The sequence below is a fragment of the Bacillus rossius genome, chromosome 3 (genome assembly GCF_032445375.1).
Source record: "Bacillus rossius redtenbacheri isolate Brsri chromosome 3, Brsri_v3, whole genome shotgun sequence".
In the NCBI taxonomy this organism is placed as follows: Eukaryota; Metazoa; Arthropoda; class Insecta; order Phasmatodea; family Bacillidae; genus Bacillus; species Bacillus rossius.
The window spans coordinates 95,493,170-95,518,332 of record NC_086332.1 but is presented as its reverse complement, the minus strand read 5'-3'; the positions used below and the strand labels follow the sequence as shown (position 1 = coordinate 95,518,332).

Here is a 25,163-nt window from a genome sequence, read left to right as displayed (position 1 = left end):
ATTTCCCTCATCCTACACGGTGATTCCAGCTACGAGACGTTATAGCAGAGACTGTGCCTCCTAATAGTAACTGTCCGCGGTCCCCCCAGAGGTCCTGGGGGTAGAAATAGCCTACCGACAGAGTTTAGCCCGGAGCAAACCCCACCCTTATTGAATGTGTAGGCGGCATCTGCGTGTTGTGTCGGATACCAACAATAGAGACTGAACGTGAAATGGACTGTTGTCGAGCCGGGTGCCCTTCGTAACGTCCTGCAGTTTCAATAACATTCTTATTTTTGCTAGTCACATTGTGTCTCAGAGAACTTTAGCCATTGTCAAGTATAAGTCTAATTTTATGTTATTGTTTTGCCTCAAATTCATCAATATTATTAAAATTTCTTTGAAAATCATATATTGTTTATTTGTATTACAGGTTAGTCTCCTTGATAATATTTTAAAGTTATGGCAAACAGGGCCAAGTAATGTTAGGCACTCGTGTATTGACAAATATCATCTACCATTCAGTCAGTCCTGTGTTTGTAAACAAACGAGGTGTTCATTTACGTTTGGGTCACTCCAATCCAGCATAACAGTTGTCTGTCGTCATATTATTATTAGTGTGTTACAGCACACAACATAACCAAATTGCTGTAAATCGGCGTTCTTGTGCGTGTTCAGCGATGCTCTTTTTACATTAGATATATTTTGGAAAGGCAGTTGGCTAATCTGAATTTCCAAACATTGCTGCTGAAACGTTCGTAAATTTTTATTACCAAACATAAAAATCTTTTGAAAGTAGTTGTGTATAACAGAATTGTTTCCGATAAATTTTTGAAATGAATTAAATGTTAACACGCGATTTTTTTAAGAGTTTAATTATTTTGTGTAAGAAAATCTCACCATAAAATGTGGACATTTTGAGATGCTAAACATGCACAGAATGTTCTTAGTCAAGAACCGAAAATTTATTTTCTCTTTACGGTTGTGAAGAACTGCAAGACTGGATGGATTTATTCTTTTCACCAAGTGAGATGGTCCCTTGAAATATGTATCAACGAGGTTATATTGTCATTTTATTTGGATCATTATTTACTTGCGCTTGAAAATAAAATTCTTAACCTAAACTTACAAACCTCTTTTTTTACAATTAATTAATTGAGTTGATAATGTAAGGTATCAAAAGTTGGTTAAGTTATAACATTATTTACATAATACGTAATAAGACATCTTTGATTATTGGCAGTGTTTGAACACATGTTTCGTCTAACTATATGCAAGGTTAAAAGGCCAAATTGTGCTAGAAATTCAAGGTAGCATAACTTGATGGTAATGAACATACTTTTTAACATTATATAAGCTGTATATAATGTTAATTTCTGCACAGAAAATGAAACACAATTATATCAATAATATATATATATTATATATAATTATGCAATTATATTTTTTAAATCATAAACAACCTTTTTTTTTCTGAGTATATTACTCTGTTGAACATTGTCAGCTAAAAATTAAGGAATCGGAATTGGATCGAAGAATCGACCCTTTAATTTAAGAATCGAAAATGGAATCGGAATCGGTATATTTTAGGAATCGGCCCAACACTAGTAAAAACAAAATGTAAGTGTGCCAAAACACTAACACTACACATTAGTGCTCGCTAACATTGAGTAATTGATATATCGAAGGTACATAATGTTCGCTGTTACATGTCTGCTTGCACCCTTGTCATGAAAAAAATATCCTTTCATTCCTTGCCATTCTATTAAGTTTTCAATGTACATTTGTAGTTATAAAATATTTTAGTTTGCCAACTATTTGGCAATAGCAAAAAAAATGTTTTCTATTGCTGATAAAGAGTTTAATTTATTTAACTCATAAATATAAATCCCAAAATTACACATTTTCAAGTGACAAAGTAATTAAAAATATGCATTCCCACTCTAAACATCATTATCACGATTTGTGAAATGATTTTTAAAAAATGTGGCAGTGTGTCTTTAAAGACAAATAAAAAAGAAGCTGGAAACTCAAAAAAGTTGAAAAATTGCTGACTTTGTTAAGCTATTTGAGGATCATTTACATAGCTTGATGAGTCCATTGGCAAAAAGTACAAAAACTGAAAACTACTAATTTCATATTCCCTGCATATAATGTTTTATTCCCTTATGCCCCCTTGAAAAACATTGTAGCAGGGTCCTACTGTAGTGATACTGGTGACCAATTTAAAGCGAGATCTTCAAGAATGAAATGGAAGGTATAGGTGTATTGCAAGAGACCAACAAATGAGTTTAGGGAGTGGGCAAAGTTTTCTTTTACAATATAATAATATACAGTGAAAGTCCGTTGTAGCGAATACGGTCTATAACGTAAAGTCCGCTATAACGATAATTGCCATCGGCACCGTCAGTTTGCATATGCTGCGTAGGATAAATATTTCTGTAATAACAAATGCAGCATGGGCTCATTTTCGCTATAGCGATAGATTACACACCTGTAATTTTGCTCTACAACAATGAAAAAACATCTACAATTTCCTTAATAAATGAGAAACAGCTTCGCACAATTCCACGCGTCCGGCAAATGAAACAACGCGAATGATGTGGCCGTCTTGGCAACACCGCACAAGGTGGGGCCCCACAGCGAGCATAGCTTGCCTCGCGGCAACGAAAGCAAGTGCGATAGGGCCCCACTGCGAGCATTACTTATTTAGAATCACGCCGACTATAGTCCGTAAATGAGCATAACTCGTCTCACACTTGCATCGTAAGCGTTGTGTACGGTGTAGTTACGGGGAGTTGACGAACACGGAACTTGTCGAGCTCGTCTCTTCTAATCAAAACGAAGCGGCGTCTGAAGATGATGACAATAATGACGACGAACCAAGTGACGTATCTGTTCCGTCGAAAACGTCAATGATGGAGGCACTTGATACAATCAGTCGTTTTGATCAGCACACAAATGCTTCGACGAAAGATTTGATGAACTTCCAAGAGGTCCAGTCGTTTATTTTGTCCGAAAGTCTAGTGAAATCAAGGCAAACGAAAACTGATTCGTTTTTTAAAAAGTGATTTTTAATTTTGTGTTATTTTCCAAGGGTCTGTACGAGTGATTATTTTTGTGTTACTGACCAATTGTCGGAAAAATTATTTTATATAATTTGTATGGTTGTCCAACGTAATTAGAGATATTTTTAATTTTTTTTTGTATTTGATATTTTTCATAGGTGTCAACGTGAGTAATAATGTGACAAATTTTAAAATAAATTTCACTACATCTTTGAGTTTACGTATTGTTAGTAAGTATTCAAAACTCCGCAAATATGCACCCGATATCATCAGCTTAGCGCACATGTCTCCAGCAAACCAGCTGCGGTCAAAGCGACAGGAAGCGGCCGGCATGACCTTGCGTGACCCCGTCCGCCCGTCTCCATGTAAACAAACAGCTGTGCGCTTAGCCACAATGTGCATGACGGCCTTATCATGGCCACGTGGTCTCATATTTCGCAGTCGGCAAGTGCTGATATAGCTTAAAAATGTTATTTTAGTAAGTGTTATGTATATTTCCTTTACTTTTGTTGTGAATTTCCATAGTAAAAACAAGCGAGAAAATAATATACAGTAAAAGTCCGTTATAACGTAAATTTATAACGGCGCCAAAAGTTTATGTTATAGCTAGAGGCACTGGAAAATCGTAAAAACAATATAGGCGCGAATAAAAGCGACAAAATGGTTTACCCACGAACAAACGCTGCAATCCCGTTTTTAGAAGTAATTATTAAAATTTCAAGTAATATTAAAATTTCCCGTAAATTTTGTGTTTACCTAATATATTTTTAAATAAACCATTTCTTATTATTAACGGCCTAACCTCATACAATAAAGAACATTCTTTATTTTATGCATCTTCTTACCGTGTTTCAAGATTACCTAATAAACGGTGACGATGGCAAGCCATGTAAACAATCAACACGTTCTATGAATCTTGTAAATAACACGAAACACAATTTAAATACGCATAGGCTTGCGCGGAAACTTTGTTAACGGCAAACGTAATGTACAACCCAAACAAATGTAAACGATTAATATAGAGAGACATATATTTTCGTGCATGAATATTTTCACGGGACAGAATGTGAAAACATTGAAGCGGCCATGTTTGCCTAGGTGTGCGTGCGTGCGTGTGTGACATTAACACAAGAAATCAAATTATTTACTGTTAAATGACAACTAAAATATAAAAATGCATTAATTTAAGTTTACGACACACGCAGCTTATATTTGGCAACTACAGAAAAAAAATTACGAAACTACTTCAGTCAAATTCGTTAGCACTTTAACGGGAAAAAAAAGATAGCAGCAATGTAGCTCTATGCTTTTGTCGCTCATTTGTTCAACGTGCCTAGTGTTTTCCTAATTTCCTAACCCGAAAAACAAACGGTAATCTGTGAAACTAAAATATTGCGCTGCTATTCACAATAAAATTAAGGTTATTAACCAGTGTTGATGTTGAATGGTTTTTTAGCAAATATAATTTAATTGTCACAGATCGAAGAACCAGCATGACTGAAAAGACTGTTGAAACATGCTCAATGCTGTCTTTTAATTTTTGTTAGTGGCATGTGTGTTTGCTAAAGTTACATTTTATTTAAGAACTCTGTGAAAATTATTTTTTGAAAATTCGCATTCGGCTTTGTGAAAGTGATTTTTGACACTTATGTTTTTTACTTGAACAACATTGTCTGTTTTTAGCATTGATATTTTAACATCTCAGTTGCAAATATTTAATTTCAGTGTTTAATTGATGTAGGTGTACTTAACAAATGTGATTTTTTAAACTTTTATGTTACATGTTATTAAGGGGCAATTTTATATTATATGGACAGCTATACCATCATGAATTGTGTATATAGAAAATTTTCAAAACCGTTTTGAAAATATGGAATAATCGAATAATGAATAATAGAATCACGTAAGAATTTTCTAGTCTATTAAAATTAAAGCTATATAAATGCTATATGGCAAAATATAAATGCTACAAACAGCCATTATAAACGCTATTTTCCAGTGCCTCTAGTTATAGCGAATTTTTGCTACAGCCAAAATTTAAAAAAAAAATCTTATTTTTGTAGCATTTTTTAAATATACATATTATTTTCTCGCTCGTTTTAACTGTGGAAATTCACAACAAAAGTAAAGGAAATATACATAACACTTACTAAAATAACATTTTTAAGCTATATCAGCACTTGCCGACTGCGAAATATGAGACCACGTGGCCATGATAAGGCCGTCATGCACATTGTGGCTAAGCGCACAGCTGTTTGTTTACATGGAGACGGGCGGACGGGGTCACGCAAGGTCATGCTGGCCGCTTCCTGTCGCTTTGACCGCAGCTGGTTTGCTGGAGACATGTGCGCTAAGCTGATGATATCGGGTGCATATTTGCGGAGTTTTGAATACAAAAAAAATTTAAAAACCTCTAATTACGTTGGACAACCATACAAATTATATAAAATAATTTTTCCGACAAATGGTCAGTAACACAAAAATAATCACTCGTACAGACCCTTGGAAAATAACACAAAATTAAAAAACACCTTTTTAAAAACGAATCAATTTTCGTTTGTCTTGATTTCACTAGACTTTCGGACAAAATAAACGACTGGACCTCTTGGAAGTTCATAAAATCTTTCGTCGTAGCATTTGTATGCTAATAAAAACGACTGATTGTGTCAAGTGCCTCCATCATTGACGTTTTCGACGCAACAGAAACATCACTTGGTTTGTCGTCATTATTGTCATCATCTTCAGACGCCGCTTCGTTCTGATTAGAAAAGACGAGCTTGACAAGTTCCATGTTCGTCAACTCCCCGCACGCTTACGATGCAAGTGTGAGACGAGTTATGCTCATTTACTAGAGCTGTAGCAAACAGTATGTATTCGGTACTGAGTAACGGGTGCGCCATCTAGTAACGAGTAATGAAACGTTACACACGGCTGCATCTCGTTACTCGCATTTTTCGTATGTTTTAGCATGCGCGCGCATATTCGATGAATTTACGTTACAATGAACGATGTTTGTTTATTAAGTAAAGTATAATTTGGAAATTCGTCGTCCAAGGTTTTTACTGTTTATTAAAGGTATTGTGTGTGTAGACAAAGTTTGAGATTGGAACAGAAACAACGTAAGAAAGTATTTTTTACAAATTAGAAATATGTATGATTTTGTTTTTTATTATCGCGTATTTTCACATTTGTTTTTGTTCTTATCTTAAAAGAGATAATATTAAAAAGCAGCTCTATTGAGATTTAATTGTTTCTTGGTTAACAAAAACTGTTAATTATCAAATATTGTTAATTGTTTATATTCTATTTATTTTTATTTACGCGACGTGATACTGTACGCGTACGCAATACGACTCGATTCGTTGCTGCAACATAACATAGTATGTTATGCGGTATCAGAAGTAACGAATAATGTAACGATACAATAGTAACGAGTACTACCGTATATACTCGTGTATAGCGCGCCCTTTTTTCCCCTCAAGTAAAGGAAAAAAATAAGGATGCGCGCTATACACGGGAAAAAAAATTTTTGGGGGGAGGAGGCGGGGAGGAGTGGAAGTCGTTAACTGCCGGGTGACGTTTCTGGCCAGCCCCCACACATACGCACAAGCAACAAGGCCTCTGTTTCACACACACACACACACACACACGCACACGCGCGCGCGCAAGCTCGCACATCATGGTCTCTTGTTTATTTTTAGACCTCCCCCCTTTACAGAAAGCCAGCTCAGAAGCTAGTAAAAAGAGAGAGAGAGAAAGAGAGAATGTTGTCACCAGTTCCCCCCCCCCCCCCCCGGCAACTTCTTCGCTTCCTCCATTCCTCACCGGTGAGTCATCAAGTTCTCCGCGCCAGCTTAGCAACGTAGCGCGGCACGCCTCCCTCCCTTCCTTCCTTCCACGTACCAGTTGTGACGATATAGCGCTTCATTATCTTCCGTTTAGACAGCAGAGTTTATGTATTTTCCTGACGCATCACCACACATCAATTTAAATAATCAGGTACCACAAAATGTTAGTAAAATTTATTTATGGGGGAAAAAAAATTTCAATTTTTTTTTTCTTTGGAATTAGTTGCAAAAATCGTGGTGCGCACTATACACGAGGGCGCGCTATACACGAGTAAATACGGTAATTGTTATAGTAACGAATACATACGGGTACACTTTTTTTCTTTACTTTTACACCTCTATCATTTACGGGCTACAATTGGCGTGATTCTAAATAAGTAATGCTCGCAGCGGGGCCCTGTCTTGCTTTCGTCGCCACGAGGCAAGCTATGCTCGCTGTGGGGCCCCACCTTGTGCGATGTTGCCAAGACGGCCACATCATGCGCGTTGTTTCGTTTGCCGGAAGCTGTTTTCCATTTACCGTAATCACTCGCGTAATGTCCGCAGTAATTTGACCACATTTTTGCCCAAAAAAATGGGGTGCGGACATTATGCGAGGAAAAATACAAAATACAAAATTTTGTGTCTTAATTATTACTAAAAAAACACAAAACATATCTAAAATCAATTTGGATTTCACTAGCTATTTTAAAAGAATATTGCTGCGGGATCGCTTGCAAACAACCCGGCTTAGACCATGTTTACTTTGCTGTAATTGCCACCGGTAACTGTCTCGCACCCGCCGGAACATTAAAAAAAAAAACGCGCTACACTGAAATAAAAGTGGTTACGTGTGCCTTATTAATGTGATTAATATGTGATGGATTAAAACGGCTATTAACTACACGGCTGCAATATTTTAGCCGTACAATATCCTTACGTGCGGCGCGTAGGGAACCAGCGAGCTGGCAACAGCGCAGTGACTCACCAGTTCTACATCTGCTGCGCTCTGTACTCCCCCCCCCCTCCCGAAAATCTGATGGCCTTCGTGACGTAGAGAAGGAGGAAGGGGAAGGAAACATTTAGAGCGTGAGAATGGACAAGGGAGGGATTCCAACCAAATGTAAACAAAGAGGGGTTCTGTTCTGTCCCGACACGTAAAACAGGGTACACACTAATTAAAGTTGACGTTTCTTTTACGCTGCGCTGCGTGTCGTACCTCAACAGAAAACAAGACTGATCCACGCCGTGTTGCATTTGTTGACTGCAACTGTTCTTTTATTTTCCGCCACTGACGAACACTTTTTTCGTGCACTTCAAACTCCCTTTCAGCAGCCCTGTTCCCATGCTCTTCAGCATAACGAACTCTTAATTTAAACCGCGCAGTGAAGGATTTATATTTACCCATTCTGTACTCTACACTACAAAACTCGACGCGAAACTCATGCCTTGAACTTGCGTGCGTGTTGTCAGCTGTGTTTACCGTTACCGTGCTTTGTTCAGTTCAACGAATTTCCCCACCCTTTCAGGACAGCTCAAGGTCACGGCTTTGTTTACAGAGCCGTCAACTTTCCATTCGTACTGCGTCCTTTAGGGGTGGCCAAAGTTGTGTTGCCCGCCGTAGACGGATATATATAAGGATATATAAATAAAGGGTGCGGACATTATGCGAGGGCGGACATTACGCGAGTGAATACGGTATTAAGGAAATTGTAGATGTTTTCTCATTGTTTTAGAGCAAAATTACAGGTGTGTAATCTATAGCTATAGCGAAAATAAGCCCACGCTGCATTCGTTATTTCCGAAATTTTTATCCTACGCAGCATATGCAAAACTGACGGTGCCGATGGCAATTATCGTTATAGCGGACTTAATGTTATAGACCGTATTCGCTACAACGAAATTTCACTGTATTTTAAAAATGCTACAAAAATAAGATTTTTTTTTAAATTTTGGTTATAATGAAAATTTGCTATAACATAAACTTTTGGCGCCGTTATAAATTTACGTTATAACAGACTTTTACTGTACATCCGACAGTAGCCGTCTCTCCACTGTCCCAACCATACAGCGGTAACTCTACATGTTAATAAAACTTTCAGACTGTGGTTATGATATATTTTGTTGAAATATAGAATAAATAAAAACTGCCTAAAATTTAAATGTAACACTAATGCCATTCACCAGTTAGGGCCACAACAAAAACTGTCTATAACTGCCACCTTAGAAAATGTTAAATTTTTCACCTTCAAAACTTTAAAACCAGTCACCTACTTAATCTTTTTATGATAACCCACTAGCTTCTGTAACATAAAAATAGAATTTTCTTAAGTAGTATGTGGTGCATACATATGATGGAGCCAGCATTTGAATACAGTTCTATCTGGACTGACTAGCTTCTACTAAATAGCCAATCGCAGTCTCCAGAATGGCTTGTTGCCTGTTACCTCGTTGGGATTGAGAAGAGACGAGTGGACGGCAGCCGGGAGGTCCTTGCACAGCTGCGACACGATGAATCTCACCAGCGCCTCTTCCAGCCTGGCCTTGTCGTCTAGGTCTTCCTGCAGGCAGCCAACAGTGAAACGGTCATTTGTCAGTATCAGATTTACCCGTGTATGGTTAGCACATTTTATGCCGATTTTCTGTTTGATAACATGTAGTGCGACACACATGCAAGTTTTTTTTTAAATTTTGGATAAAAAAAATTAACATTGCACTGTTGTGGTTGACTATATGCTTAAATAACTAGCCTGTGTTGATTTTTAACAAATATGTCACAAGTAAGTATAAATTGTTTAGTTAAAATATCTCAGCAGTGAGGTTCTCCCTTCCTCTCTTCGTCATCGTAAATGTCCGTGAACTGGGACTCAATCATCACTTATCTATTTCAACAGGCTTCTGTCATGCAACTGTGTCCAAACCAAACATTATTTTTGTATGAAATTCATTCATGACAAAACTTCTGTCAAGAGCATGCTTGTTTTATTGAAGGAACAGACAAAAAAAATTGACAAGGAAATAGTGTGCCGTCTTTTCTCTCATGGTAGATAGTGCAGGGGGAAGGAGGGAAAGAGAGAGAGGAAGGGCCATAATTAATGGAGAGGGGAAAGGTTCAGCATCAGTGCCATATGTTTCTCACGCGGCAATAAGCTGAGACACGGACCGTAAAACTTCACTTGTATTCTACTGGAGACAGATGTATGGTGCGACCCATATGGAGGGGTGACCCTCCTGCGAGTAAATGCGGTATTTGCTGAGCTGTCACGACAGGCTACGGCCGAGCCACTCACCAGTGGAAGCCACACGTTGATGCTGATGGCCGGGCTCAAGTTCTCCACGTAGTGCCACCACCTTCGCGGCACGAACAGCACGTCCCCAGGACCGAGGGTCACCACGCGCGCTCCCTGCAGCTCTGCACGGCACACACACGTACAATGGCTCAAGCTGCTGTTCACAAACACTTGGAGAACACACTTTCCTCTCGTGTTCAAAATGAATAAAACAAATTACATGTTGTCTAGCTTTATTACTATAGACAAGATTTTATGGTTTTTATTTTTACTGCAATGTCATTTTTAAAACAGAATATTTCTATGTAATTTTTATATAAGTTCTGTTTTGTAAAACTTATTCCACACACAGTGAAATATAGAGATGTTACATTTTTACAATAAAATAATTTGTAATAAGTTTGAGTAAAACAGGTATTTTTAAAACAATAAAATTAAATCAGCCAGAATTATTTATAGTTTTAAAAAGATTCAATAAGAGATGCACAATAAAATATATAAAATTAATTTTTTTATACACATTTTGGTACAAAGCTTATATAAAGTTTTTTTATTCCTTCAATTTAAAAAATTAAAATATTACTTTTTTTTTATGTAATTGCTTAATCCGATGATTTAAATTGTAGCTGTATTTTGGAGCTAGGTATTTGGTGCATTTACTTGCACTTCGGTGTCATCTGGTGTATTGACATGCTTTTAATTGTTATTTCAGTTTTATCACAACTGATGTATGTAATCTTGTCCCTACCCATCAAAATAGTAAAATTTCCAATTTAAAAAAAAACTAATCATTTTCACACATGTTAACACTCTGTATTCCTATATAATAAAATGATAGAAGAAAATATTTCATATATAAATGTCAGAATGCAATATGTACTTTCAAAAACCAACTTTTACTACCCTAATTTTAAACAGTACAATTTCCTAAAAAAAAATTGTCATTTTATCTTGGAGTCTACTTAAAAATAAATGGTGCCAAATCCCAAAGCATTAAATCCATGAAGTTCATATATTAATACTTTTTTTTTGTTTAATGTCTCATCAAAAATAAGGTATTTATAAACAGATACATTCAAAATCATAATTCAGGAAACCTTGGGGAGCAATCTGCCACGGCCTAAATCATAGAAGCATTTTCCTGAAGTGTTTTGAGGAAACCAAGGGAAACTGAAATCAGAATGAATGGATAAGGATTCGAACACAATTCAAGTATCATACCATTGTGCTACGTTGCTCTGTCACCCAGAAAATTGTTGAATTTATTTGATGTTACTATTGAGTATGTTCACAAAATTTACAGATTTATAACCTCAAGTTTCACACAACCAGAAGTGCTTTCATATAAATTTTGCACGTTAGTAACACAAAGTTAAGTAATTCTAATGCAAACATAGATTAAGTAATGTCAATTAGAACAAAGCATGTGTTTACCTTTCGTGTTTAAAAAAATTCACACTTTTATGAAAATTCTAAAAATTAAGTTTAAATTAACTGTTCACTAGTGATTAATTTCCCAAGTACACAGACACACAAAGTGCTACATCTTGAAACCTAATAATCTGCTAACCATACACCCTACCACATGTGCGCTACACAGTTCAATGTATGTGTGTGTGGCTAGCAAATATTTTCCACCTCCACTGTCCACAACAGACAGCCTCACCATCAGCCATGCTGGGATCAGGGCTGTAGAAGTTGCGCTGGCTGTAGATGCTCGACTCTTCATACGGCACTCTCGTCGGCAGAATGGAAAGTGTGTCAGGTGGGAACAGTATCCACTGCTTCCTACTCAACACAAAAGTCCTGACTGTGAAACAATTCACACAAGCTCACAGACTTTGTGAACTTCATTCACAATTTGTAATTCGCAAAACCTGAAGGAATCAAACTTTAAGCACGTTATTCATACATTATACTAGTGATCGGCAATATGGATAACAACTTATACAAATCTAATTATTAATACATTACTTTAACAGATCCGATAAAAATACAAAACCGATTCAATATTTTTTGTAAATAATAACAGTGAAAGTCTCCAGAAAATGCAATATTTCAAAGTAATAAGTCAGTACCTTATATATTAAAATTATTTTTAGTAGATGATAAAAAAAATTATTTTACAGCATCAAATTTCAAGTATAGTCTTAAATTACAGAAAAATTGTATTAAATGATGCCTCCGGAACTATAACAGGTAAATAGAAAATAAGTGTGACATCTGAATGGATGGAATTGTACTTTTTACATGTGTATTGGACTTTTTAAGTATCGGTTGGAAAATATTACACCGGAAATCCAGAAATTTGGGAACAACATTCGATACCAATATTAAAAATTACAACTGTAAATAAAAAAACACTATACACACTAACAAAATTTGTAGAATTGTATCATATATTTGAAAACAAATTTTACATTTTTTTAACCATTTCCATTATTATGTTGCACAAATTCACCGATATGGCGGCAGCTTGCGCAGAGTAACTTCTTCAAATTTTTACAAGAAAGATGCAGGCCATTTTATAAATTGTTTAAGAACCTCCATGAATTCAAAACATAACACTGCGTCCATTACTATTCACACTAATCACATTAATATTATAAATGTGAAAGTTTGTTCGTTACTCAATCATGCTCATACCACTGAACGGATTTAGAAGAGATTTGGTATACAGCTAGCTCATAACCTGAATTAACACACACAGACCACACATTATTATGAAATTCCATCCCTAATGGAGTCAAAAAGGGGTAAATTCATTTTTATAACAGAAAAATCATAGGTCACAGACATACAAACAGTGAGTGTATGTCAGTTCTCAATGTTCGTGTATGGATAGCAGATTTTATGACTATTTTCTATATAATAAAATGTAAAATATGCAAAAGTTTCTATTTTGGGTTAAAAAAAATTAACATTGCACTGTTGTGGTTGACTATGTGCTTAAATAACTAGCCTGTGTTGTTTTTAATAAATAGGTATGTTACAAGTAAATATAACTTTTTTAATTAAAATATCTCAGCAGTTAGTGTAAAACATCATTAACTGCACCGTGAAGCTACCTGTGCCACCTGTTGTACTGCTAACCCCCCACCCCCGGCATGTGATGTGACTGTCTGCCACAGGGCTGGCGCTCAAGAGGGGGAATCTAAAAATAAACAAGCCAATGAAAGAGCGAGGGAGGGGGGAGTATGTATGTATGTATGTATGTATGTATGTATGTATGTGTGTGTGTGAGAGAGAGAGAGAGAGAGAGAGAGAGTACATATGGCCCCTCAGCAGTGTTTATGGTTCTCCCTCCCTCTAGTCATTTAGTCATTGTGAATTGGCACTGTACACAATCATCACAATCATCACAATCATCACAATCATCACATCTATCTTGGCAGGTTTTTGTGATGCAAATATATCCCAGCCAATCCATTTGTAACGGATGCTACATTCCCACTACTTGTAAAAGTGATATATTATTAAAAATTAAAATATATTGTGTTTTTTATATAGAAACAAATAAAGTAGGGAGCTGCTTTTTCCCTGCCAAAATGTAATTGTTAAGACTTTAATTTTACGGAATATATTCTTTTTTAAAGAGCTGTAACGGATGCTACCTCCACACAATTCAGAATAGCAGTTTGAGACACATTCCTCTAAAGTTTAGCTTCTGCATAAGAGACAGCAGTGTAACTTTATTTCTCCTGATAAAAGAAGGATATAAGATTGTTCTTGTTATATTTAAATAATAGTATCACAATTATAAAGTTTATTGTAATGATTACAAAAATGTAACGGATTCTACACAGTTCCTGTAACGGATTCTACAAGTGAATGTAACATGTATTCCTAAACTTCTACGTTACTGTAAAAAAAACAGTCACTGGTGTAATGAATGCAACAAATTTTATTTTACAAGTTTAACATTTTTACAAAGAAGTAGGCTCTGCTTATTCAAGAATAATGTTTAATGAAATTATTAGTTGCCTTTGGTTACAAAACATCTTAAACAGTAACAACATACTTTCAAAACACTTACCCATTTACTTACATGGTGATAAACTATTAACATTATATAGGCATAATTATTTTGTTTTACATAAACACAGTTACTATAGTTCTTGATAAACATTTACTTGAAAGTGTACTCATACATTTGAGGCTGATATTAAAATAATCAATTTAGAAACACAACTAATTAACATCAAGTGCATTTTGAAACTGATATACCAGCCTGAGTCCTTGAAATGTAACACTAGGAAAGTGTAAAATTTTGCTAACTTGCTCAAAGAGTATATTTTTTTCATCACTTTCATCGGTAATGAATAGTTTGTTATTTCCATATTGTTTCAAAAACATTACCAGCAATTCCTCTTCTTCATCACAAGCGGTCTGACATATCGCTGCATATTTGAAATGGTGGTTTTTTGTAGATTCAAAATTTACTATTGCGAAGGTGCCGGGTTTAATGTTCTCCTTCCTTATTTCACTTTCAGTTTGAGAATTTGATTTTGATTCATTAGAAGGTTGCAAAAATGATGTGCAGTGTCGCGGTTGGTCCAGTGGTTGAGGCTGATCGTCTAATGACTCATCAGAGTAGACTTCATTGAATTTCAAGCGTTTCTTTTCACACAGTTCATCTTTTGGAGATATGTCAATCACTTTCTTCTCTGAATAAGCAGTCAGACCTACTAATATACTAGTTCTATTCAACATTTTGAAGAAATGATAATCCCTTATTCCTGGAACTTCTCTAATGTTCTCCCAGCGTTTAGCCAGAAGATTTTGAGCAGTCTCGTCAACATCTTGTTTGGAAACATACAGAACTTGTGTTTTGTTACAGGTTTTTTCTGCACTTAGATAGAAGTCATAGGATGAAGTGATCTCAGTGGCTCTAGATTTCACACTCAGCCAAACATTTCTCTTAATTTTTCCACCTATTGCATCTACTGCACCCTTTCCATGCCCAGGTGCAAATGTATTCCATTCTACAGTAGACACATTCAGGTCATCAGCAAGGTGCAGCATATTGAAAGCAGTGTACCTGCTTCTGAACTGCCCTGAACAGTTGTCTGAAAATATATAAATGTTGTCTAAACCTTTACAAAACCTGTCTTCAAAATCTGACACAATACTTTTCAAAAAGACCCATGCAGATTGTTTTGAATGTGAAAGATCATCACTCACTACAAAATATAACTTAACCTGATCATTTTCATACCAAATACAGCATTTGAATACAGTTGTTTGTGAGTGGTGCCAGTGTGCACTCTGAATTTCATCTTGCGGAGTGTGGCTATAGTTTTCCGCATAGTCCACCTGAATAACAGCCTCACATTTTCCAAGGTTCTGTTTCTAGTACTCAAACTGTTGAGATTTTACAAACGTGTGTTTTTTGAAGGTTTTAAGTGTGTCGTTCATTTCCTGAACAACAACAGCAAGAGTGAAAATGTTCTTCAAGACTTTCAAACTACCATCTTCAGATTTTCCCCATTTCTTCCATGTTACTTTCTGCAGGGAGTCACATTCTAGTTTTAGAAGTACAGACACATCATAATGACAATTTTCACGCTTACTTGTCATGCATCTTTCACTGTTAGGATCACAGCACATGGCATCAATTATGGATTTGTAGGTAAAGGATTCAGTTGAGAAACTGAAAAATACTTCAGTCAGAAAAATAAAGTTTGCGTGTACTATACACAAACAAACATTGTGTGGGGTCTTTTTGAAAGGAAGGACGTTCTGTGGACGTAGTTGATAAAATTTAGATCTACTTATAGCATCATTGCACTTTTCTTTAAAAAGTACATGAGCCTCATCTACTTTCATCAGCATGTAGCGCTTCTGTTCTTGCACTTTTTCTCCTGTTTCTACATTTTTTATTAATTTGTAGTCTCGTTTACCAGGTGCTTGCCAACTTCTTCCATCACTGTTATAAAAGTCTCTAACCTTTTTCTCTGTCTCTGGTTTTAGTGCTCTCAATGTTGGAGATTTCTCAGTTGCATACAATGTTTGACCGGCTTTACTGAAAATGTCCTTCACTAACTGGCGAACTACAGCTCTTTTCTTGGTAGGACTGGAAGGAAGAGCTGACTGTAATTTCTTAACTACTTTTCTTATTGTACTTGTGCATTTGTAGGAACCTAAAGCTTTTTCCGGTGTTTTCCCGTTTGTACTGCACTTCTCTGTTTTCTTTGTTCTGTATCTTCTCATAGCTTCACGTTTCTTCTGTTTTAAATTAGCATCAATTACATTATCCTTCTTTCGTTTCATTTTAAGCTCATCTCGTTTCTTCTTATTTCGTTCTTTATCTTTTTTTAAGTAGTCCTTCCACCGTTCTGGATCTTGTTTTTTCTTCTCTCGGCATTTGGCCATTCGATTTTTACTGCTTACTGGAGCCATGGTTCTGGAACAAGTAAAGAAAAACATAAAGAATTAAATTATGATCACAAATATAATACGGGTAAACTTGTATTTTTTGAATATTTTTAACATGCTAAAATGTATTAAGGCTTTCAAGTATTTTTACTAAGATTCAAGTTACTTATAGTAACATAATTTTTGTAAAACAGAAATATATGCCTGCAGTCATTTTTTAAACTTTATTGAAGGGTTAGTGTTTTGAGGTTAGGCTATCATAAACTCAATAATGACAATTGTTTGTAACATTTGTGTTCATCAAAAGTTATAAAACAATTGAATATACACTGTCACTCTAAATGATAATAAATTCAAAATTTACATTCATTAATTACTGAAAAAAAACGAAATTGTACAGGTTATGTATATTTTTAAAACAAAACAAAAATTTAATTTTAAGAATTTTACATGTAGAACACATTCACAGAAATGTGGCATCCGTTACAGTGTAGCATCCGTTACATTTTATTTTAATAATATTATGTTAATACAATGTTTTAATAATGACAACAACCTGGTAATAGGTCAGACATCAATTTTGAATACTTAATTATTGTTTCCCAAAACTACAACAGTTTACAAAACAAAGAAATTAGTTATTTTTGTAACGGATGCTACACAACAAACATCACTTATGAAATAGTATTATAAATGTAATTCAGTGCTTACCTTTTACACCGAAAGTGTGTTAGGCAATTACACACATTTCAGCCATGTTCTGCACCAAATATGGTTGCTATTTAATGCTTATATAAGTTATTCCAGGATTGCCAATTTGTGTCAGTTCAAGCCCGATTTGTGTGTATGCTGCTGACTGACCAAAAAAATGTTAAAAACTTTGTTTGAAAGTAACAACAAAAAATGTTTGAAGTAATTTCTGTAAGTACAATGTTTGTACAATATACCAAAAACTAACATATCTTAATTACTTCTGTTTTAAAATATATCAAAACATTCCCACTTTTCATGGATCCATTGTTTTTGCAAGATTTTCTACGCTTTCTACTGCAACATTTCATTCATAGCAAAACTGATGTAAAAAGCATGCTTGTTTTTATTGAAAACTGACAAAAAAAATTGACAAGGAAATAGCCTGTGGTCTAATCTTTGTTGGTGAAGATGGGAAGGGAAACATGGGTATAAAAAATAGCAATCTTTTCCTTTGTATGTTTTGTTAGATAGTGCTAGGGTAAATGGGGAGGGAGAGGAAGGGCCATAGAAGATGAAGAGGGGAAAGCCGAACATCAGTACTGAGACAGGGACCATAAAGACTTCACTTGTATTATGCTGGAGACAGTTTTTTGGTGCAACTCATACTTTCACTTACTGTGAAAACTTTAGATTTTTCCCCCCAAAATTAAGGGTGCTATACATACTGCTATACATTCTGCAGGTAAATATGGTATTTTATTAATGAATTGAATTTATTTTTATCATGACTCGTACACACAAGTCGAATCTTCACAGAGCTCACAAAAAACTCGAGCTATGAAGATAGCTAGATAGCAAGAAACGTCACTTTCATGCATAAATGCGGAGAATTGGGCAGTGGCGAAAAAAAATTCCATAAAAACCATAGCAACTGATAGATATGTTCTGAACATACTAGGTGTAAGTGGCAAAGTGTTAATTACTATAGACCGTAAAAATAATTAAAAGTTATGACAGATTATGTAGTGCAATGCAAATACTTTACCTGTTTTGTAGTAAAATTTAACAGTTAAATCGCGGGGCACAGCTAGTAGTAAATAAAACCTGGTTACAGTACAAATAGTAGAAGCCACTGCCACAGCATTCATGGAAGATTTCTAACAGACGTGCTGATACATGAGGTTAGGAGTCAGGGGTAGGGGAGAAAGCATCCCCACACAGTTAGGAAACATGAGATACTGCCAAAGGAATACAGAGTGATGCAGGAACTTGCCTGCCCATGATCTGAGCCACCAAGTTGCAGCCGTACGTGTCGGCGTGGCAGGGCGTGTGCGCACCAGTGCTGCCAATCCACAAGGTCGAGTCGCTGCCCGTCTTCTCCGGAAAGCCCAAGCTGGCCCACGACACCGCCAGCGAACAAATAATACACACCAATTAATGCTGTTACAAAACATACTTCTACAGTGAAATTTCATTAATAAAAACCCTGTTAATACAAAACTCTTAATAAACAAAGTGTTTTTACTGTTCTTAGAATTTACATAGAATTATATTGCTAAGTATTTTGTTTAGTAAAAAAGTATGTTTATTATGTAGATGTAACACAAAGTTGTTATCGTTCCAAGCATAAACAATTACCTATAGTAAAGGAAGGTTAACACAAATATCCCAGAATAATATAAAGAAACAATGTGAAGTTTCATTTTAAAAAATACTGATGCCATTACTTTGGTTCATTGTAGGTTGAGGGAAAAGTTTGGAAATTTTATTCTTTCAAAATGATGGTATTATGTTTTTTTGTAGGTAATTTCTACACCTTTGTTTTATTTTTCTGTCTTACATCCTTTTAACTGTATAAAGTATAAAGAGCAACAGATGTAGCTAATCCTAAAATTGCATTTTTCAATTCCTAAAAAAATAATTTAATTTCATGTGACAAAATTGTGAGCAAATTTTAACTTTATTTGAATTTGATAAAGAAATATTAAAAAATTGTGATTTGATTTTGTAATAAAGTGGAGAATTAACTTTATATAAGTGCAACTTGTTTTAAGGATTAAGTTATAGTTTATGAATCCTCAAAAAAGAAACAATATTTATCTGATTTATGAGTCAAATAAAGGCACGTTCCTAATATTAAACAAAGACACTGCACTAACGAAAATTTTACTTCTGTGTTAAACAAAGGAACACATTGGCTCACCACCACTATTGTGTATTGTAATGATCTATAGAATTAATGCGACTATGTTTTACAGACATGACCATAAACTTTTAACTCTCTGAACCCCTATGTCCAGCCAGGTTTGCCATCTTTAAATTTTTGTTCTAATTATTTGTTGAGTCTGGCTCTTCAACCCTTTGAATCATGTGACAAGGTTCAATGCAATGTAATTCAAGGAATTGAGAGCCATATTTGAAAAAGTTTTGGGTCAGAAATTAAAGACGACCAGCTTAGCTCAGCATAAGATTACAACCTTTGAACAATTTTATGACCGTACAATTGGAGCTATATGGTAACTTTTTATATGGTTAGTATGTAATAAATGAAATAACAAATTTAAGTTCGTTGTAAAAAATTAAAATTTTATGAAATTAATCTAAATACATAAAAAGTTTGAAAAAATACTCAACACATAACTGTGCTGATTAACACAGTTTATTATTGATGTATAAAATTTCAATAAAACTAAAAACCTTTGGTCACTCAATTTTATGAGCATGCAAATAAATTTATATTTTTTATAAACATTATCAGTTCTCATTAAATCAGGTATGTGTCAGTAAAAAAACTGATCATTCAAGATCTAATCAGTGAACAGTTGCCCACAGCATTAGTTAAGGATGCAAATAAATAGTATACACTCTGTGACAATCCAGACCTCACTGGCTAGCTATAACCTGAATTACACATACATAAAGCACTCACAGAACTATAGGGTCTTGCATATGTTTAATTTCAGACTGTTCACTATAATGGAAGTCGTGAAAATTATTACTGATGATTCAAATAAAAGAGTTTATAGCCAAATATCGTAGATATACTTGCCAGTACAAAATATTTTCACACTGTCCACGACAATACAAGCTTAACACAGTTCATGGCTACTCATCACTTGGCACTAAAATATTTGTTTTAGTTTAAGAAATATCAGTGAAACTGTTCCAAGCATTATTTCTTTATTGACAAAAATGTCCCGCGGTCACTTCTGAACATGTAGTACAACCAAGGAAACTAGCTGCCTTTGGGATGATGTAAAAGACCCAGATTGCCTCGTCATGAGCTCTTGCTGTGGTCAAGAAATTCAAAATAAAATGTTTGAAAAAAGTTGTATAATGGCGCAGCCCGAACCACAAGCAATTAAGTTTGTCTCTAAATCACATTAAAAATAACCACCGACCAGCATGACCTTACGTGGCAACATGCAAGCGATTACTAGCCAGACAAAGCACAATACAAAAACACACAATAAAGTACAAACTGGGGGCTTCCCTAGAAAAGCTGCCTTCCTATTGGATACAAATACTGTTCTTACAATTACTATTCTGTGATTCCAAGGTCATGCGTGTCTCTCTTTCTCTAATAGGGGATTCAATAAATATTGTCTATCATTTCAGCACCTCGGCATCGCACATGTCTTTCTTTCACAGAAACGACTGTCCTTCACTCTACAAATGTAAAATTATAGCTATAAAAATAAAATTTTAATTAAAATACATTATGAAATATATAAATACTAACCTAGCCAACATTGTAACAATTTGTAAATAAAAGTACTTAAAAGGCTTTCCTAAATAAAAATAATAAAATTTCAAACTATAATAAAAATATTTCAAATGATAAAACACAAATACAAAACTAGGTCATCAAATATAATCAGCTGATATACCACCTTACTTAAAAGCATTTTTTTAAAAATAATCTGCAAAGTTGGGGATGGCAGGGACCTGTAACATTACAATTCACTAGAATACTTTTAACTAACCACAAAGTAAAAGCACACATCCATAACTTGGATTAGTTTCTTATATTTATTAGTGATAGCTCCAATTACATTTCCATTACTTGTGATAAAATAAAATGTACTGATATTTTTTCACACAACCATGAGTATTATCAGGATTGGCACACACCTGAGTTTTCCATTTTCCATTTTAAACAAACATTTTTTTCCCTGACTCATTAATAAATCTTGCATGGTAACATAAATGCTTATTGAAACAAATTTCAACCAAGCATATTATGACAAAGGGGCCGTTAAAAATTTTCCTGCAGAATACACAGTTGCAATGTTATCATTTCCCTCAATGATTTGCCACCAATGCTGGCAGTCCATCTTATAAAACCATTATAAGTTATTAAACTTTTTATCAAAACTATTACTGAGACCATGTGAGTGACTATGACTTTTGACAGTGCTTTAAATCATTATATCAATACACAGTTGTAGCATTGATTGTTTATCTTAGATTTAATTAATGATAAAAACACATGGGTTTTCAACATGACATAAGTTTGTGATCAAAATAACAAGTAGTTTTAACACATTAAAGGAACACACTAGTAGTAAGAATTACTAACCCAGTTTGGGAATGTGCTGTAAAATTGAAATATTTGGCACAAATTTATTTTTCACCTAAATTCTCTAACATAAACTTTGTTAGACTAAACTATGTTGTGCACCCTGATCAAATCTTTTCTACTAGAGTCCCGCGACTCTTTCCCAACGCTGCAATCTATACCCTGGTATAATTTCGCCAAGCTAGTTTCAGCCATCATTTTTCTCCCCGCCTTGGGTCACAAACGCGACCAGTAACTGTGTCCGACTTCGTGACAGGAACCGCTTCTCTAAGCCCAATTCCTAACTTCCTAAAGCTTAGCTTACGTTGGCAGCTCCAGCCATGCCCCATTCTAATGTTCCAGTGCTGTCGGGTACGTATCGGTGTCCGGCATAAGATATTTTTCAAGAGCTAGCATATCCCACCCCTGCATCATTTCCAGGAACACCGCCCAGAGCAACGACCTGGGCCATTAACCTTGCCTCCTCAAGGACACCTCACTTTCTGGCAAAAGGACTGCTTCCACAATCTCGCTGTGAAAAAGACAACTACTTAACTTTAGCTCCGCAAACTCTAGTGGCCGTCACGTCTCCTCTCCCCAGTTCATTTTCAGCCCAACAGAGCGCGCACCAGTCGGTCTCGTAAGGACCAGGGTTACACTAGTTCCCCCTCATGGGACTCCTGCATACTAACACGGAGTCTGTTCCGCCTGTTCCCCGAACGAGCGCACTGTTTTCAGAGCGTAATTAACCTTAGTTATATTTTTCTTCTGATAGGCGAAGCGAGCCCTTCGCGCACTATGTCCAGCCAATCAGAGGCCAGTTCCCCCCCTCCCGAAGCCTCCGGGCCTCTGGCCCAACTTTTAACTACATTCAGCCATATAGATCGAGAGATTCATCCTCCTGTCATCACCGCGGTTGCATCTCGCCAGAGCTTATCGCCCGCAACTTTAGTAGCAAATTATCTTGCCGCGACTAAATTAAGGGATGTCATCCCTTAAGTTCAGGACTGTTCTCTAACTTTTTATTATTTTTATTTTCTAGTTGGCTAGACGACATTAGGTCAGACTAGTAGCTAATATCGTATCCTGTCTTGCGATTGGCCACCGCGAGCACTCGTGCAGCCTCTTCTGAAGGAGTGATCCTCTTCATCTCACCCCCAGACTGGTAAGTGGAAAATTCAACATCATTTTGGCTATAGTTGCCTTCTCATTTAACCTTTTGCCCTAACTTCTCAATTTATATTCTATTCTTGACCACTGGATCCCTTTTTTGGTTCCATTGGGGTTCAAGATTTGATGCAAGATTTAATTGAAGAGATGGTGCTAGAGCGCAGGCTTTTCTCCGTTCAAGCCCATCCCTGAAGTCTACTAAATTTACGCCTGTCCCTCTGAAAAGAATGCTGCGAGTACTTCCCACTTCTAGTCACCGCCAGTGAACAGTCAACGATTTAATATTGTGAAACAAAATTATATATAGTCCCGCACGGTTTGGACCAATAAATATTTCAACTTATTAATTAACTTTATTAATGTTTTTTTTTGTGAAACATGATTGTTAAATTTGTAAAATTTATAATATATTTTTAATTGAATACTTCTAACGGCCCGAGCTGACCCCATCATTAATTCTGATCATTGTAATTTTGTAATTTCTAAGATTATCAAAAGAAAATAATGAAAATCTTAACTAACAATAAAAAGGGTAACCTTTAAGCAAACATATTTTTTTATTTATCACTTCAAATACAATCCACCTTACAAGTTCCTATTGTGAGAAATACGTCATTTTTGTTTTTAATGTTTCTCCCTTGTGTACCTCTGAGTATACAGTTGTTGCTTTTTTCGCTCACTTAAAGCAGCTTCCAGATTTTAAGATACCAAAATTTATATAAAGTTTTCAGTAACTACACAAGGACAGTAACAAGAATTAACATTTTGTCAACTTCCCTGTTTTTGCAAGGTTTTGAAGGTTTCCCTGTTACAATACAAATTCCATTATTAAATAAAGTAATTCTACTAACTTCAGGAGTAACAATAACTTGAGCTCATCATAGAATACTCACTCAACAATGATTTCAAAGAAATTAGGCATGGGCCGGTCGAATCCTCGAATCCTCGAATCCCACCGAATCTCTAGTATTCGAAAGATTCGAAATTCGAGGGAAAAGATTCGGGATTCGAGGAAAAATATTGATGTAAATGTAGTACTTTAAAAACTTAAATGGTTACAATTTATTTGGCCTGTTTACGTTTTCCTTGGAACACATCCTATTGAGGTACAGTAGAACCTCATTAATACGTGATGGTCAGGATCGAGATAATCACAGATTACCGAATTTCACGGACTAGCGATTAAAAGCCCAGACGGTCTTGACAAGCTTCTCAGACACCGGCGTACAGCTGGGTTAAGGCCAAGGTCATGTGACGTAACATCTCCCGAGGCTTACTGCGCCTTGGCAGCAGATGGATAAAAAATAGTAAACTCCCCATGATTCGTGTTAATTGGGACCCGCAGATGCCCGGACAATTGAAATCCTGTAAAAAATAAAAATAAACCACGATAATCAGTTCACGGTAAGGGCCGGCCGTCTTCGAATTAGTGTCTCGGCTTGAAAAAATACAGCACTGCCTAGCCATTAGTTCACTGTCATTTACAACAGCCGAAGAGAGAAAGATAAGATCGTGCTGACCTTTGGGCTGATTACGAGCACACACTTTGCGTTATAAGTTGCGATAAATAACGAAGGTTTGCGAAGAATATCGCAGGAACCAGCAACGTGATTACGAACACATCCTTTTTCGTTAAACTTCGAATATTGATGACGTTGTGGCGGTATATTTCGCAAACTTTGATTACGAGCACACTTTTCAAGTGATATTTATCGCACCGGAGCTACGTTATATATCACGAGCATTTCAAGTGGTGATACGAAGCGAATGTGAGGTAAGTGATATAATTACTCTTAAAAATAATGTCCTCCCGTCTTAAAAATGGCATTATAATCGCACATTATTGTTTTAAATATAGCCAAGTACGATGTACAGCAATGAAGTTAAACGAAAACAATTGCTTTAGGTTAGCGTGTGTATATTTAACACGCGAACATTATTCTTAACATGCTATTTCTGTTTATTAATTGTACCATGAAATCATTGGTTTCAATGCATAGTTTGTGTGGATTAATTATGAAGTGGTTTAAATACAATCAAAGAAGGTAAGAAGAATATTAATAAATGCTGTGTCATAGCTTATCAAATTAATCCTAACCTAAAGAGCGATATTATTTACACGCATATTATGAACTTAACATAGCTATAAATAGTTCAAATAGGCTGCTTATGTATATTTTGTGTTTGGGTATTTGCT

At 35.6% G+C, this 25,163-nt stretch overlaps 1 protein-coding gene across 6 annotated transcripts in view; it reads right to left on the bottom strand.

Annotated features, from left to right (window-relative positions):
* LOC134531045 (HSPB1-associated protein 1) overlaps positions 1-25,163 on the bottom strand; it is a 79,007-nt gene that overhangs the window by 29,969 nt on the left and 23,875 nt on the right. For all 6 annotated transcript variants that reach the window (XM_063366544.1, XM_063366547.1, XM_063366549.1 and 3 more), the window contains 4 exons: positions 18,505-18,646; positions 11,831-11,948; positions 10,165-10,286; positions 9,322-9,435 (listed from right to left, as the gene is read on the bottom strand). In XM_063366544.1, coding sequence (XP_063222614.1) covers positions 9,322-9,435; positions 10,165-10,286; positions 11,831-11,948; positions 18,505-18,646 — 496 coding nt within the window. The remainder of the gene's footprint in view (positions 1-9,321; positions 9,436-10,164; positions 10,287-11,830; positions 11,949-18,504; positions 18,647-25,163) is intronic.